General features: G+C 37.1%; 1 protein-coding gene across 17 annotated transcripts in view; it reads right to left on the bottom strand.

Moving 5' to 3' along the window:
* Hdac9 (histone deacetylase 9) overlaps positions 1 to 17038 on the bottom strand; it is an 858974-nt gene that overhangs the window by 254498 nt on the left and 587438 nt on the right. For all 17 annotated transcript variants that reach the window (XM_052185941.1, XM_052185944.1, XM_052185943.1 and 14 more), the window contains one exon: positions 9462 to 9642. In XM_052185941.1, the coding sequence (XP_052041901.1) occupies positions 9462 to 9642 (181 nt within the window). The remainder of the gene's footprint in view (positions 1 to 9461; positions 9643 to 17038) is intronic.

Below are 17038 nucleotides of genomic sequence, written 5' to 3'. Positions count from 1 at the left end.
TGAAATAAACTAGGGGAAAGCACTGGTAGGCGAGTAGACTCAAGAAGTGAGTTGGTGATTCTGATATTCGGGCTTCCTTGATGCCATCAGCCAGTAGATCTGCTTGGAGTCATGGTGCTGGTGTGGCCGTCACCGGTCCACTGCGCTGCCCTTCAGTTTACACGCTTTGTCTTTCAGACAGAAAGCATTTCTTTTGCCACATTTTATATTTCTATATAACATTCTGCATAATTTCACTGTTTTTATTTTCCACAAGATCCAACGCACATGAATATTCTTAAATGAGCCAAAAGGAAGACGTTAAAAAGGACAGAAAGGAGGCGGACAGCAAGGAGGAGTAACTCCCAGAGCACGAGGTCCACAGGTGTGTCTTCATGATTTGTCTTTATCAAAGTGATTTATAACTTGCATTGCATAGTTGGAGCTGCTTAATAAATTTTCCACTTCTGTTACATGCTACAACAAATGGCAAAAATAACACAGAAATAAGAAGTACAATACCTGCCCCATTCAAATATACTCAAGAGTACAAAATAGAGTCATTGTGTTTCTGAACTATTTCCACTTTTTATATAAGTCTTAACTCATTTACATAATAACTTTCCCCACTTTAATTTTTTACAACATATACTATCAATAAAAACTAAAATTACAAAACAAGCTGTAGTACTTCAAATCTATTGCCCAGTATCTGGAGATTCTAACACAAAAACCAGGAGCTCTTGGAAAGACATTTGAATTTAAGGGGGAAATAAATAAGATCTGGAGTCCCAAACCCCTACTGACTCATCCTAATGATGTATCAATGAGGTGTTAACAGGTAGATTGTAAGGTGAGACATCTACCCCATCCTCCATCCCTTTCCTCTTTCCCCCCACCCCTGTCTGAAACAGGGACTAACAGGGTGGGAAAGCAGTGTGCTCTTCTTGAGAACCATATGGAATTCTCCTTTTGTTTCACACTTTCTGCCACACTGGTTACAACTTGTAATATAAGCCAAGGGACCTATCTTTCTCATGAAAAATGATTATATAAAATAGTCTTAAAAACCTTTACCTGTACTTTAAGGCTCAGTAGTAAGTTTTCTAAAACCCAGATACCACAAACACATATACACACATAGACATAGTCAGACATGTCCATACACACATATATACACACACAGACATATCCATATATACATGCATATATATATATATGAAGAGATACTACACAAACACATATCCAAAGATGTACACATATACAGACACAGACACATAGACACCCCCCACATACACACACACAGATTTACACACAGAGACTCACACACAAGTACACATACACAAGACAGACAAACAGACAGACCACACACACACACACACACACACACACACTTCCTGAAATATTTGATGTTTTAGACGAGCTTGGACTTAGTATTTTCTGTGGAATTTAGCTTTTAAAGCGAAATGACGTCATTGAAGCCTCAAGTACCTTGTCTTTCCTGTTCTCAATCATTATGGCTTTTCAGCCCAGGGAATCTTTTCATATCCACAGACATGGGCTCAGTCTAGTAAGACTCAGTTTAGTTTTGCTGAGTCCTCAGGGTAAATGAGAAAAGTGAGTCTAGCGACTTTAGACAAAAACTATTAATCTTCATTCCTAATCCCCAGCATTCAATTTTTTATCTCAGTTCTGGTATCTACCTAGAATCACACTTTCTCAGCACATCTGCTTAAAACATTAATAAATATAATTTATTTAAAAGATTCTAGGGCCAATATTATTATACAGCATCTCTGCTCAAAACCATGCATTTGTATATTATTTTCCAATATGTGTTATACCCTAGTAGCGTCCCTTTATAACACTTAACCTATGAGCTAGTAATAAAAACAAGACAGCCCCAAAATAATTATATGAAATCTATTTCTAAACTGCATATAATAGTGAGGGCAAAAAGCTGAGAAGTCAGAGATCTCTTTAAAATCATAGTAAAAACATTTTAAAAGGACAAAATGGCTTGTAAATGGTAGGATTACTATACTGCATAAAAGGACTTCAGTGATTCATCTATTCTCACATATATTTAATCCTCTTTAATTAATATTAATTAATAAATATTGCTTAATAATTAATATCAATATTTAATTCTCTTTCTCATTATATTTAATTCACTGTGAATTGAAGACCTGATGGCAAAGGACTGAATGTGTCCCTGTGCTTTCCTTGTTCTTATTTCTGAAGAAAGCAATAGACAAGCTATGTACGTATCATTTCATAGGTAGGCATGGTATATAATCTAGAGATGATTGAAACAAACTACACACACATGCAAACGCACTCCATTGCCTAGTAGAGACTTCTGCATCTCTGGGGATCTGCAACCATTTTCCCAAGGGCACTCAGAGAGACTCTTCTGAAACAGATGTCCTTTCTGACAGCATCCAGGCAGACACACTGTAGTCGTTGTAATCCTTCCTATTCATCATAACCCCAGTCTACCCAGAAGGCTTATTGGTTTGACTTCCCCATTCCCACACACTCTTCAGAGTCTACTTTCCATCATGTTTGTTATATTTACTTTGGAACACATAAACTAATGACCAGTTTATTTAATTTGAATTTTTCAGATTTTACTTTTATGTCTTTGTATGTTTTGCTTGCCTATATGTAGGTGCATCACACAAGTGCTTGGTACCTACAGAGATAAGAAGGCATTGGATCCCCTGTGTCTAGAGTGAGAGTGGTTGAGAGCCATTGTGCGGGTATTGAGAAACAAACCCTGGTCTTCTGCAAGAGTTCAAGAGCTAAAAGTGCTCTTAATTGTGGAGCTATCTCTCTAGCCATGTAATGCTTATTTATCTGTAAAATTTAATGTGTCAAGTGAGCAAATAATGTAATCAAAACAATAAGAGGAATTAGGTAATTGTGCCTTTGGCTAGTTAAAAACATTTTTATGATTTACGACTTTTGTCGTCACTAAAATGACATGTTGTCACTAAAATGACATGATCAAAGTACCAGGTGGAAAAAAATGGATGGAAGAATGTTCACCATGGGCTTCTGAACTACCTGCACAAAAGTTTGTTACAGGGTAGGAATCATTAGAAAGATGGTAGGGAATATGTATTATGATGTGATGGGAAAGCATCCACACATTGTGCAAAGAAACATGCCTTGCACTGGCCTTAGACTTCCCTTCCATGCTAATGCCCCTGTGAGCATGTCCCTACATATGTATATTTTTTCATACGAAACCTTTTGTTCTGCTAAGTCTGTATACAATTGTGCATGAAGGTATAGGAGGACATTGCCTGATACAAATTTTCTCCCCAATACCCGGATCGACAATATATTCAGGTGACATAACATAATATATAACATGTTTATAAGTAAGATGTATATATTAATATTAATTTGTGTTTTTATTACCTATATGATCAAGTTGAGTTTATCTTGTAGAGGAGTTTTTTCAGAAGGTATATCAAATATATATATATGATCAACTCTTAAAATAGTACATTATCTAACAAAGGCAAAACTAACTTCCCCAATCTAATATAGGTGGCAATCAAAACTGTTTTAGGAAAACTCAAAGATACAGGCACATACAAATATAGGCATGTGTGTGTGTGTGTGTGTGTGTGTGTGTGTGTGAGAGAGAGAGAGAGAGAGATAGAGAGTGTGTGTGTATATATATAAATGATACAGACATATACATGCTAATGAACACAAAAATATATATACAAATGCACATAATTTTTTGTTTTGTCATGAATTAAGAAATAAGAAAAATATTGAAAATAAGCACAACCATATTTGAACTGTTGTTACCTAGTGAATGGTTCCCTTTATAGTGTATCAAAATAATCAAATTGTCTTCAATGAACATGTATCAATTTTTACAACTTGTAAACATATAAATATTATCTAGTATCTTTATCATTTAATCAATTAATCATTTTAAAATAAATATTGTCTAGTATCTTAATCATTTAATCAATTAATTATTTTAAAATACCTATATATTTTTATTTTACATGTGTAAGTGTTTTACCCACACATATGTCTGTCTGGAGGCTGTACAGTTCAGAAGAAGACATCAAATCCCCTGGAAATGGAATTACAGGCAGCAGTGAAAATCCCTGTGGGTGCTGGGACTAAAGCCTGGTCCTTTGGAAGAGCCACAAATAGAATCTTCATTGGAATAGAGTCCCCATTATTTAGAAAATTTAACAGAAAATAACCTAGTGTGTTATAAGGGTCTATATTGAATCTTTTGGGTTTAGTTGGAAAATAAAGTTTTCTTGAATGACATAGTCTCTTAATATTCATTGAAACTTCAAGGATACACTGTATTCAGCTCTAACTTAGGAAAATCTTTCAATCATGTAAAGACAGTAATGTAAATACACAGGCAGAAAGGAGAGAAACTCGGCTGTTCTTATACTGAAAATTTTGTGTATATTTGTTTTCTACAAGCCACACTCTTCAGTGGACACTGATTAAATATCCTAATTAATTTCATAACTTTTACAAATATTAGTTTAGTTCTGGCTCCATAATTCTATTTCAAGTTCAACTCTAACAGACATGGTAGTGGTATAAAAAAACAATTCATTAGCATGGATTAGGACTCATGACCAACTGACAAAAGAAAGAGTGCTGTCAGTCATACTGAGTAGCAGCAGAGAAAAATGCAAACATAACATCTTATGACGTTTTTGTTTCTGTGACATGCTCAGTGTGAACCCACTGCTATTATCCTCTAGTGGTGTCCTCTGTGAACCATGGCCGAGCCTCGTTTCTAGCTGAGCAGCAGACATGATTTTATTAGAGAAGAAGAATATATTTCCCTTTCCCAAATTAACAGAACCTCAAATACTAAACACTATTCCCAATCTTTAAGGGAAGTTGAAAAGTTCCTGTAAATTTAACATTACTGCCTGTTTTTAGAAATGACATAAAATCCTATAAAGTTGTGGCAGCCTGGATCTATCAGACACTTTTCATCACCACAGTGGTGACAGGAACTCACACATTCTCCTCAGGGATGTCCTAACCCAGGTTGTCTGCAGGCCAGCATGTGTAGCTGCTCTGTCTCTGACTGGGCCTGTATAGGTCACCTTAGCAAATGATTACAGGAAGAAACTTTCTCCCTACAATGCTTTTCTCTTGTTTATGTTTTTGTTTTTATTTGTTTGTTTTGCTTTGCTTTTACTGTCTAGAAAGGAGGCTACAAGTAGGCTATCTTGTGAAAATAAATATTTATTATAGAAACCTGAATGGTGATACTTAACAATGATGAGACTTCCAACTCAGGGGCCTCTGGGCTCTGAGACTGAAGGACACGGTGACCTCAGTAACAGGAGCCTGCCTTCCATTTACATGGTACCAGAAGGTGCCATGTAAGCTTCCAAAAGGCGGGAAGCAACAGCAGTCCTACTCAACTGTGAGTGTATGAACCACAGTCATGGCCATCATGGAATAATAACCCCTAAAAGTAGACATGTGTTGGCAGTAACCAATAGTCCTTTAATTGTACTTAAGGCTAGCCCAGCAAGAGGAAAATCATACCTGTTAATGGAAACCTAGCCAACTACTCAGGACTACTAAAGTCATGGATCTTGTAGGAAAATCTACAACCTCTACCACTGAACCAGCATAAACCCCTAATGACATTCTAAATATTTGACCTTATACTCACAGATAAGTGTTGTCTTTGCCTGCCATAAACACACACACACACACACACACACACACACACACTCACACACACACCAAACAAGTAGCAACAAAACACAAACACTTTTCTTTGCAACAGATATACTAGAGAAAATTAGAATCAATCAAAATGAAGAGTTGTGGAGCACATTCTCAATGAACACATCCAAAATACAAACCACACAACTAAGGCTCAGGGATCATTGCAGAAGACAGGGAAGAAAGATTGTAAGATCTAGAGAAATGAGCAGGTTGCTGTGAGGTTGTATCTCCTATGACTATCAAAGGCTATACCAATAAAGTCACATCAACCTGACTGCCTAAATATGAGCTTAACAAGGACAATAAGAATAGGGATGTTAACATGGATGGAGGAAGCCAAGGAAACCTCAATCTTACACAAAGAAGTGCAGGCAACTAATGGATGCTGAGAGTTGGACAAATAGTCTCAGACCCCTGTCCCTAGAAGAACGCACCAAACCAAATGACTATCCCATAACAAATGGTCAGGCAGAAAGCTTACGCATGTAGGAATATATATGCATGTGTGTGTGTGTGTGTGTGTGTGTGTGTGTATATATATATATATATATATATATATATATATATATATATATATACAAAATAGAGAAAGTGTGTGTGTGTGAGAGAGAGAGAGAGACAGTTATATACCCATTTGTGAGTATATCATGAGAATGTGTATTACATTTATATATGAATGTATCTATGTTTATGTACATATATATCTATATATGCATTTATATATTTCCTCAGGGTCAGGGGTGAGGCTATTGTACAAAATACTTATTTTAAATAATTTTTCAAAAAGCATTATTTTTTCCATAAATAAACCCTTACACTATTGCTGATGCCAAGAAGTTCTCCCAGACAGGAACATAGAATGGCTGTCCTCAGAGAGAGTCTGCCAGTATCTAACTAAGACAGATGTAGATTCTCACAGCCAACCATCAGACTGAACCGGGGGACCACAATGGAAGAGTTAGGAGAAGGACTGAAGGAGCTGATGGGGATTGCAACCTCTTAGGAAGAACAGCAGTATCAACTGATTGGACCCCTAGAGCTCCCAGGGACTAAAGCACCAACCCAAGAGTACATGAGTTGATCCATGGTTCCAGCTGCATGGGTAGCAAAGGACTGCTTTATCTGGCCATAATGGGAGGAGAAGCCCTCAGTCCTATGGAGCCTTGCTGCCCCAGCATAGGGAGATCCTAGAGGGGTAAGGTGGGAGTGGGCGGGTGGGTGGGGGAGAAACCTCTTAGAAGCAAAGGGGAGGGGGTTGGATGGAGGTTTGTAGAGAGGAGACTGGGAAGGAAAACAACATTTGAAATGTAAATAGATGAACTAACCATTAATTAAAAATACTCAAAAGAAAAAATAAGTTTGAAGATGCAATCTCTTTTAATTTTAAGGACAATAATTAGGCTCTTCTCTACTCAGGAACACATAGTGAACACCATTCTTAAGCAGAATAATAATTACAACATAACTTTTCCTTTTAGTGTACTCAATTTGAACTGCAAAACTCTTTGCTCTGCAAATCTTATTCACTGACTAACCTGAAGCTAGCTGAACGCCAAGTAAACACACATCTCTCTTTTGTAAAAGAGAAATTTGTATAATCTATTAATTTAATCAGAAATCACCTCATTAAATACATTATGCATGAATGGTTGTTACATTTATTACATATTAATTATTACAATATATGTCCTGATAAATATTAAGCTCATGACACAATGAGACAGAATGCAATGTTCTGAATTGGTCCAGGTTTCAGCTGGAATGATCAGGTTAGAGCTATGTCATGTTCATAGTATCATGAGTACAGTCCCATTGTCATCGGGACTTTTCTAGAAGTTGCACACCCAGATCATTTGAATACATTGTTTTCTCCAATTTATAGGACTTCTCTAGGCTTCCAGGATCTTGCTTCATTGAGAGTGAAGAAACATGTGAAATTAGATTAGTGTGTTAAGAAAGGACCACTTCTCTAAATCAATGGCAGAAAAGCTGTATGTAGGGTTACAACAGGAGCCAACAGTGCCCAGACCAACACAAATGAAATGAGCAGTTACGCATCCTTTTCCATCAAGGAGATTTCTTCAGTCAATGAAATTACAGTGGGACAGTTATCAATATGTAGTCTATTAAGGATAAATACAAGCCACTTTCATGAAAAAGGTATTCAGGGTCTAATTAACTATGGCCCCTACTTTTGCTAGATTAAGAAAGTATGGTTACTTCTCTGTGCTTAAGAGCGCTCTTTACTCTTGCTGAGAACATGGGTTTGGCTCTCGGTAACCACATGATCATAAATATTTGTAAATCCAGTTCCAGAAGTATCTAAAAAGCCCTCTTCTAGCCTCTGCAGGCACCATCCACGCATGTGGTACACACACACACACACACACACACACACACACAGAAAGAGAGGGGAGACTAATACTCATAAAATAAATAACCATGGAAAAAGTATTACTGTATATATTAGAAATTCTGGTTTTGAGCACAATTTTGTTAAATCTGAGGAAAGCACAACACGGTTGACCCAAAGGGCTTCCATGGACACTGCACTGCAGGTGCAGACACTGCAGTATCTCTAGGCAGATTTTCAGTAATTCAGGAAGTAGACAATCTGGTCAGAGGCCCTGCTGACTTCAAAAAGGAAATATTCCCAAACTGTAACAACGAATATGAGATGCTGCTATCTTGTGGCATAACTGGTTATCAAATTAGCTCCTATATACAACCCTGAAAAATATCTATAACTAGTTCATTAACCTGGCCAATCCATTCATTGATTTTTTTTTAAGTAAAACATAATGAATGATACAAGGGCTGGGGACATGATTTCCAAAAAAGTAATTTTAACAGTTCCATGCTCAGAGATTAGCATGATGTTATAGATGCCAAAAATCCACACTTTGAATCCTGAAAAACAATTTAAAAATGATGACAGAACCCATTGGGGCTTTATGGGAATGCATGTATAAATTCTTCCCTGTTACATCCATGTCATGACTCTCTTAGGGATTTAATATCTTTCATTTGCTTAGCAATAATGTGAGAGCCAAGGTTTGATACATGGGCTCCATTTTTGGCATGCGTTTCAGACCTTGTTCTGGGCTTACAATTATATACTTATTCTTGCCATAGCCAGACTTTTAAATATCAAACGCGCCTGTAGGCAAAAGAAGATGTTGGTCAGAAAGCCCACCCAGAGGTACATAATAAATGGACACACTACCAACGCACATAGTTTCAAACAAGACTTGCCTTGGTGCCCTTGACTCTTATGAGTCATTTGTGTGGGAAGTCAGGTGAAAACACTGAAGAAAAATAACAAGAAATTGACGAGGAAGAGATACTCTTTGGAGCCAAATGCGGAAGCCAAGCATCATAAATTTCCTTGTGGCCAAGCTGGGAGAAGGTAAGAGTCTGAAGAACACGGCTGAAGAATGCGGTAGGGATTTTTCTTTCCAAGGGGGATTCATGCACCTGTTGATGTTTTTTCCAGGCTCTTGAATGATAACAATTTATGAGGCCATTAATACTAAGCCCAAGATTTATCAGATGTGCCGTTTGTCTTGTGGCCAACATAACCTCATAAAATTTGGGTTGCGTCGGGTTAAAATAGAGCATTCTGCTATTGGAGCTATGCAGAGCATTTAAATCGGCTAATCCTACAAGAACTACATATTTCTCCCGCCTATTAAAGGGTCTTTAGGGATTCCTACCAGTGGCAGAAGCAGGCTGGCGGGGACAGTCGGCTGCTGGGTGAGGTGACATGGAAGCCGCTGGAGAAGACTGGGCCCTGGAGAGGAGTCCGTGCTTCTCTAATCCATCGATGCCAACTGTAGCCAGTCGAGCCTGGTGCATGGAGAGTGTGCGCGTGCGCGAGGAATCCAGCAAGGGAGGCTGCCAAGAAGGGGGCAAAAGAGAAAGAAACGTGAGCCCAGCGCTGAGGAAGACACTGAGAGCAACCTGTCAATAAATTAAGTTCATCAGGTCAGAGACATAAACAGGGGGAAGAAACAGGAAAAAATAAGGGGTGATGGGGGATGGGGTAAGGATTCATGATGAAGTCAACATCGGTTACATTCATTCAGCACGTGTTTGCAAGTTGACAGCCATCCCTGCTGCCTAGTTAGGAAGAAAGATGTGCTGGCAGGATGAGTCTAACTGATTGAAGGAAACAGATCTTTAATGTCTAGAACAGAATGCACTCACTTGTTGCTTTCTTTAAATACAAATGTTTTGAACGCAGCCCTTGAAGGAACTCACAAAAAAGAAGGACTATCCATTACACTGCTTTTACACTGCTTTTACCCTGCTTGGAGACTTGATTCTGAATACTCTTCCCTGCATCTCCATCACTGTTACTCTGTGTGAAATCTATGAACACTTCTGAAATTGCCAGTTCACTATATTTTGGCAGGTCTCAGTTTTCAGATAATGGTGTAGGATGATGGAGTTTTGTCACGGTTTGAAGAGAAGAATATCAATGCTGTAAAATCAAGAATGTTATTTATAGACTCTTGGTTGTATTTAACGTTAAAACTTGTCAAGTAATTCAGTCAGAAGACCAACTTTTAGACACTTCTGGATGACTCATTAGATATTTTTTGGTGTCCAAGAAAGACAATCTGCAAAACACAAAAGAGTTTGCGGTCCAGTGGCCCTGTCGTACTCTCCTCAGCAGCAGGGAATTCATAAGATTCCTACCATTTTTAAATGTATCTTTCCAAAAAGAAATGGAAACACAGATTAAAATGGAATAAACGTCGATTCAACTACTCACCACATTTAAGAAGACAACCAAAAATTTAATGAAGTTTTTGTTACACAAGCCTAAGTTGTATAAATTTGACAATATGCACACTCTCTGCTTTGATTTCTTGTTTTAGGATATGATGTAAACGCTTCCTCCTCTAGGCAAAGGTCTGTCTTCACCTACCTGCTGGTCTAGGTATCTCTGAGCACACAGTGTAAGTCACACACTTCTTGAATTTCCACAATGAGACTTGGTATATCTTAACTGTGAAACCACTCACTGGGAAAGTTCGCAGCAGCTGTGTTCTGTGCACAGTGTGTAATCTTATCAAATTATGTCTTTGTATATGATCTGAATTAATGATACTTATAAGTATGTCATACTTTTTCATATATAAATGATATATAAGTGAAGTAATTATAACTATAGCTTAAAATGTATGTAAAATTTCTTAATTTAGAAATATTTAAGAAAATTTTAATATATAGGATTAATTTTAAATGGGTTCTAGTTAGGTCTGAAGGTATAGCTCCCTTGATAGACTGCTTGCCTACCATTCTAAAAGGTCTAGGGTTAATTCCCAGATGACACAAATGGGGTATATTGGATCCAGTTCCAGGAACTAAAAGCAGGATTCTCTGGGGTTAGGGTCATCCTTGGTATATAGCAAAGTCAAGGCCAGTCTGAGATACATGAGATCCAGCCTCAAAATATTAGGTTATAATTAATGTGAGTTTGTTACTGCTTTATTATTCTGTAGAAAAATCAATGTATCTATGAGTTGGATAGCATTTGTTATATATTCTGTCTTTGGCTGGGATGGCTTGCTTCAGTGATAGAGTTCTAACTGTAATAGTTTTAACACATTTACCAAAGTCTTACCCTCCTGTTTTCTTGAATGTCACTATATTCAATGGCCCAGGGATATAGCTGTGAGAACAGAGACTATTGTCTCCTAAGAACCTAACATTCTAATGAAGACCAAGATATAAGATGGACTTCGAAGGTTTTCAAGCAGGGATCTAAAAATGCATGAGTAAATACTGGCCTGGATGTTTCCTGAGAATTCTCCTCATATATCTGTGTCTTTTCCAGAAAACAATATTAAAATTGAATTTTATCCCTCTACCAGATTTGCTATATGCTCTAAGGATTATATTTACCTTTTAATCCTGATTAAGAAATTAAAATATAAGATGTCTTGTGGGTTCCTCAAAGTTTTATGAGTTGTGGCACTATGCCCATCATGTCTAATGGATTTGTTGTTCCTGATAATTCATGTTTCTGCCTTTCTATAACATGTCCTTACACATGACTATGCGACTTCACAATCATCCTAAACATACTTCAAACTTTTCAGAGAACAATTTTGATCTTTGTTCAGTCCTATTAAATGTCATTTCTCTCTCTGCTAAAGTCTTGTCACATTTGAATTTTCTCTGTCCTATCTCCTGTCATACACACACACACACACACACACACACACACACCTATGAAACCTGTTTATGGCTTCTGGATTTTCTCCCTCATCTCAGTGGCTGCATCATTGTTTGCCATGTGGGTGGTCATCCACAGGCTATTAGCAATGTTATGGCTTTAGCTACCACAACCACAAATAATAAAAAGTTTATAATGTCTGAACTTTGAAACAATCAGAGTCTTTTGAATTCATTTCACAAAAGAGAAAAAAGGAAAAGTGGTAACAAGAGATGCAATCCTGGGGATAATAACTGGGGAAAAAGTCTTCCTGGTTTCCACTTTAAATTCAATTTCTAAAAGCCCTTCTCAAAAGAATACCACCTGCCATTTTCCGTGTTGAGTACATCGAATTCCCCTTTTATGGCTCATCACGTTTTAGATTTCAGAAATATTTCTTTTATAACAAATTAGAATTGCAAAGATCTCTAAGGTTATCATAAAAGATGTCAGGTGCATTTACATACTTAAAACTTTTGTATTGTTCAGGATGGCAAATACATTGTGGTTAGTTTTAGACTTTGTAAAGTTAAACATGTGTATTAATAATTTGCAGGTCATTATTAAATAACTAGTTGCAATATACAAAATTTAAGGTAAACAAGAAACCAAACCTTAAGAGGAAAAAAGAAACAATTTGAAAATATAGAAAAAACCCATTGAAATAGTAAATACAAAACATAAAGTGAGATACTAGAAAAATGTCCCCTCACACAGTAAGCATAAATGATGTGAATGTACCCAGTTCCTCAGTAAATTACAGAGGAAGCCAAACTGCTTTGACTGAACCATATTAAAGGCAAAATTTCTACAAATGACTAGAAGGCAAAGAAAAACATAAACAGAAGGAAAAACTTATGCAGCCAATTTTTCTATAAAAAAGGGCAAAATAGATGTTAGGAAGAAAGTATCAGAGACAAGAGAAAATGATATCTATAAAACAGTATCTGCTTAACAAAATTCTGAACTCCGAGGAGCCCAATAAATTGGACTCAAAATTATAAAATAAATCAGCAGGGCTACTAGCGTCAACTGCAAAATCCACATGCAGGATTTTATAACAAACTTACCACAAAATAAAGCTAAAGAAGACTTAAACAAAAGTGCTCACTGAGCTGTAGTTGCTTCACTGTTCAACTAGTAAACATATCCCTTCAAGCACAGAACACATGAATCAAAATCAAACTGATACGATCATGATCACCACAATAAAGTGGCCACAGACTTCTCATGATCATCTACAACGAGTTCTATTTAGCCTCACAAAGCAAGGGAATTCGGTATAACCATAGGGTTGGACCATAGAAAAAGTATAAGTGAAGCCAGTAAGGCACAAAGCCCAAACATCACACGACTTCACTTACTTGAACACATGGAAACCGGATATACCTCAGAGGTGTCTGACAAATTTTCAGGTGAGCAAGGAGTATCAGTGAAGATAAAACCTGGTGAGCCCATGAAGACAGAATAATTTGGATTTCTATTATCATCATATGCAAAAAAAATAACTGAATGTGGTTAAGCATAAAGACACAAGTGTTTTAAATTTAGAAAAAAGTGGTGAGATTACCATTCTGAAGAAAGGAATCTCAAATCTGCTATTGATTAGGATTTGAAATGCAAAAGTCATAAGTAGGTGTAACTTGCATAAGAAAAATATATAGAAACCTTTTATGTCTATGACACAGTCCCTAAAAGCAGAGAAGAAAAAAACAGGCACATATTACCAATAGGAAAGTCCAAGAGGATGAAATAACCTCACTGCTAAGCAAGACATCCCAAATTTTAACTATCATGAGAAACTGGTTGACACTCCACACTGATCAGAAATAGAGAAGTTGGATATTACCAATTGTTTCTGTAAGGATAGAGCATGATGGGTGTCTGTGAGAGAGTAATTACCATTTTAAAGGTAATCGTGTAATGGGTATCAAAGTGAAGTTGGAACAGAAACTACAGTAAAACTGAGTGGAAGAAAGTAACTAGATCAGCACACACACATGCACACATATCACAAATCACTTCAACTTTAAATCAATTAAGTCAAAGAATACATGTGTGTATAAATATAACAGTAAGTACATATAAATAATAATGGAATAAAAATAAAAAGAAATTTGTGGGAAAAAGAGAAGCAATGGAAAGGGTATATATGTATGCATGTGTATGTTGTTTATTTATATTATATATCTGATATATATGTATATATGTGTGTGTAATTAGGTATATGCATATATATTCCACTTATGAATGCATTTCAGTAAACTTTAAATTTTTGTTAATGTTTTATATAAGTGGGTGCCTTTATGCCTGTCAATGCACAATTTGTGTGCAGTGCCTGACGATCCAGGACAGGGTATTGAATTCCTGTGACCTAGAATTACAGGTGGCTGTGAACTACCATGTGGATGCTGGGAATATCCCAGGTCCTCTGGGAGAACAGCCATTGCTTTTAATTGCCGACCCATAACTCCATCTGAAGTTTAAATGTTTAAAAGTGCTTCAGAGGAGACAGAGTACTCCTCTTCTATGAACCAAAACAAGGGATGAAGAGCTGTATAATGAGGTGACCCATCATGGGAGAACACGGAAATGAGCAGCAGAACATGGGCATGTGAGATAATAGTATTATCTTGATACCACCACTGCCTAATTACCTTCAGAGCCAGGCAAATAGGAGTCTCTTAGTTGCAGAATTAAAAATAAAAGAAAGTCCCAGAAGAAAACTCTATTAGCATAGTAATGGGAAACCTCACTTATAGGGTTACAGCCTAACTAGATAAGAGGTCTGAACTGTCTCCCAACAAACCCCAATGTTGGTGTAGCCAGGATCCATTTTAGAATAGACAGAAATTGCAGACATGCCCTTAATACATACTTTAATCCCTAACAATGAAGGTAAAGTTAGTTTGTAGAAGGAAGCAAGCCATGTTGGAAAGTGGTATCTAGTTGAGGGGCAGAAAAAGTAATGAATCAGCAAAAGATTTGACAGAATGAGTCAGAGCTAGGAGAAGCCCACCTCAAAGGAGGACAGGAAAGAGAGAGTACTGAAGAGCAGCAAGAAAGAAAAACATGTGGTGGCACGCATGCGCGTAGGCCAGCTTCACACAGCTAACTTCTGTACCAGGCCAAGGCGAGCAATTCAGTCAGGAGCTGAGAGGAGCCAGATTGAATCAGTCTTTCTGGAAGATTATATTGTACGGAGGCAGAGGCTGGGAACATTCAGACCTATCTTTGAATGGAAAGATGGTTTGCATTCAGCCCAATGCATCTAACTTGGGTGCAGCTCTCATAATATCATCAGCTCATCTGAAGAAATAAAAGTGACTTTTATGTACAAGTAAACATACAAGTAACACAACCCATAACAGCAGTGCCTGAGAAAGCACCCATTGCCTAACCTTGGTCAAAACTCCCATACAGGGGCCACACGCATACTTTACTGTATCTACATTACATGTGCACTATCTATACCATTCTTGCCTGACCTGCCCAGAATATCTTCATGTTTCAGTGACCTGTTGATTGAAAAAGGAATCTCTAATTCAAATATGATGCTCAAAGTGGCCAGAATTGCTGATACTAGCACAAAATTCTACAGAGCTATTACACTGTTGTCCCATGCTAGTATCAACACTAAATCACAAAGTAATATTGCAAGACATCTTTAAAAGAAAGATGTTGATTAAGGTCATCTGCCAACATGGTAGAAATGTCTGCTCCTTCTAATAGACATGCAAAGTTAAACAGCAGAACACAGAAAACCAGGGAGAGGGGAGTTAATATGACATGCTAAAGATCAAATTCTCTATTAATTTTAAGACTTCAAAAATGGAGGAAAAGGCTGATAAATACTTCAAATAATGTTTTTTTAAAACACACTTATATCTATTACATCTGCCTTCTCCTAAGGCTCGAGTATTATTGTGGAAGAATGACAAGACTATAGAAGCCAGAAGAAAGAAAGATTTTCTGCTACAATAGAATAGTTGCACACATGAACTAATGGATGATGTGACAGTATCAAAAAGACCTGGGCAAACTCAAGGTAACAGAATCCCAGGATGGGGTCAGGGTGAGCATAAAACCTTATCCCTTGCCATGGCGCTAATGGTAATTGATAGATACTGGAAAAGAAAGGGTTAATTTTCTTAAGTGGTATGACCCCAGTAGGACTAATATGTGCTAATGGATAGCCACACAACTAGTCAGCACTAATGGGACTCAATAGGTTAAGAAAAATGAGGACATAAAGTTCATGGTTATGGAAGATCTGGATGGAGAGGAATAAAAGTATACAAAATATAAATTGTAAAATTCTCAGCTTATAAAAACAATTCTCTAGAAGGTCATTGAGATATAAGAGAATATGAATAAAAACAAGACATATTTTGGAAAACGTTCAAATAATTATACATTTAAGTTGCTATGGCATTGTTTTTTCCCTTTGGATATAACCTGGTCATTCCATAGCCTTCTTAGAGCAGACACTATTCATATTGTTCAGCCATATTGTTATGACAATGTAATAAACTGAATAATGCAGTGATAGTTGGGACTATCGATAACAGAGTTGGGAACTGTTAACACTCCTTACTGGAAAGAAGGAAAGAGTCACAGAACCCTTATTGAGATTTCAGTCATTAATCCTTCTATGCCCCTGACTTCAAGCAGTTTTGGAAGGGACAAGAGTAGAAGTGGAAATGTAACCAGAAGGCAAAACTCCAGTTCCATTGAAGCCTTTGTCCATGATGAGGTCATATTTTGTGGTGATGTAGTTGTTTCAAAGTCACCCACAATCCGCTGGGTCCTTCCATATACTTTAATAAGCCCCAGTATACACTGTGTTGCCAAGAAGGACTTTCATGTAATCCTTAATTCAAGGGTGGTAAGTGCTTTACTTGAAATGAATAGATGTTTGTCCACAATTCTCTGGGTAAGATTAACATAACACAGTGAAAACACAACATTTGAAAACAACAGACTGAATAAACTAGAAGGAAGAGAATCAGATCTTCTGAAAACTAACACAGAATTAAAGAAAGAAGAAAGGTGCATTCAAGA

Source organism: Apodemus sylvaticus, chromosome 6 (assembly GCF_947179515.1).
Source record: "Apodemus sylvaticus chromosome 6, mApoSyl1.1, whole genome shotgun sequence".
Classification (NCBI taxonomy): Eukaryota; Metazoa; Chordata; class Mammalia; order Rodentia; family Muridae; genus Apodemus; species Apodemus sylvaticus.
Note: the sequence above shows the minus strand (reverse complement) of the source record. Positions and strands in the feature narration are given on the sequence as shown.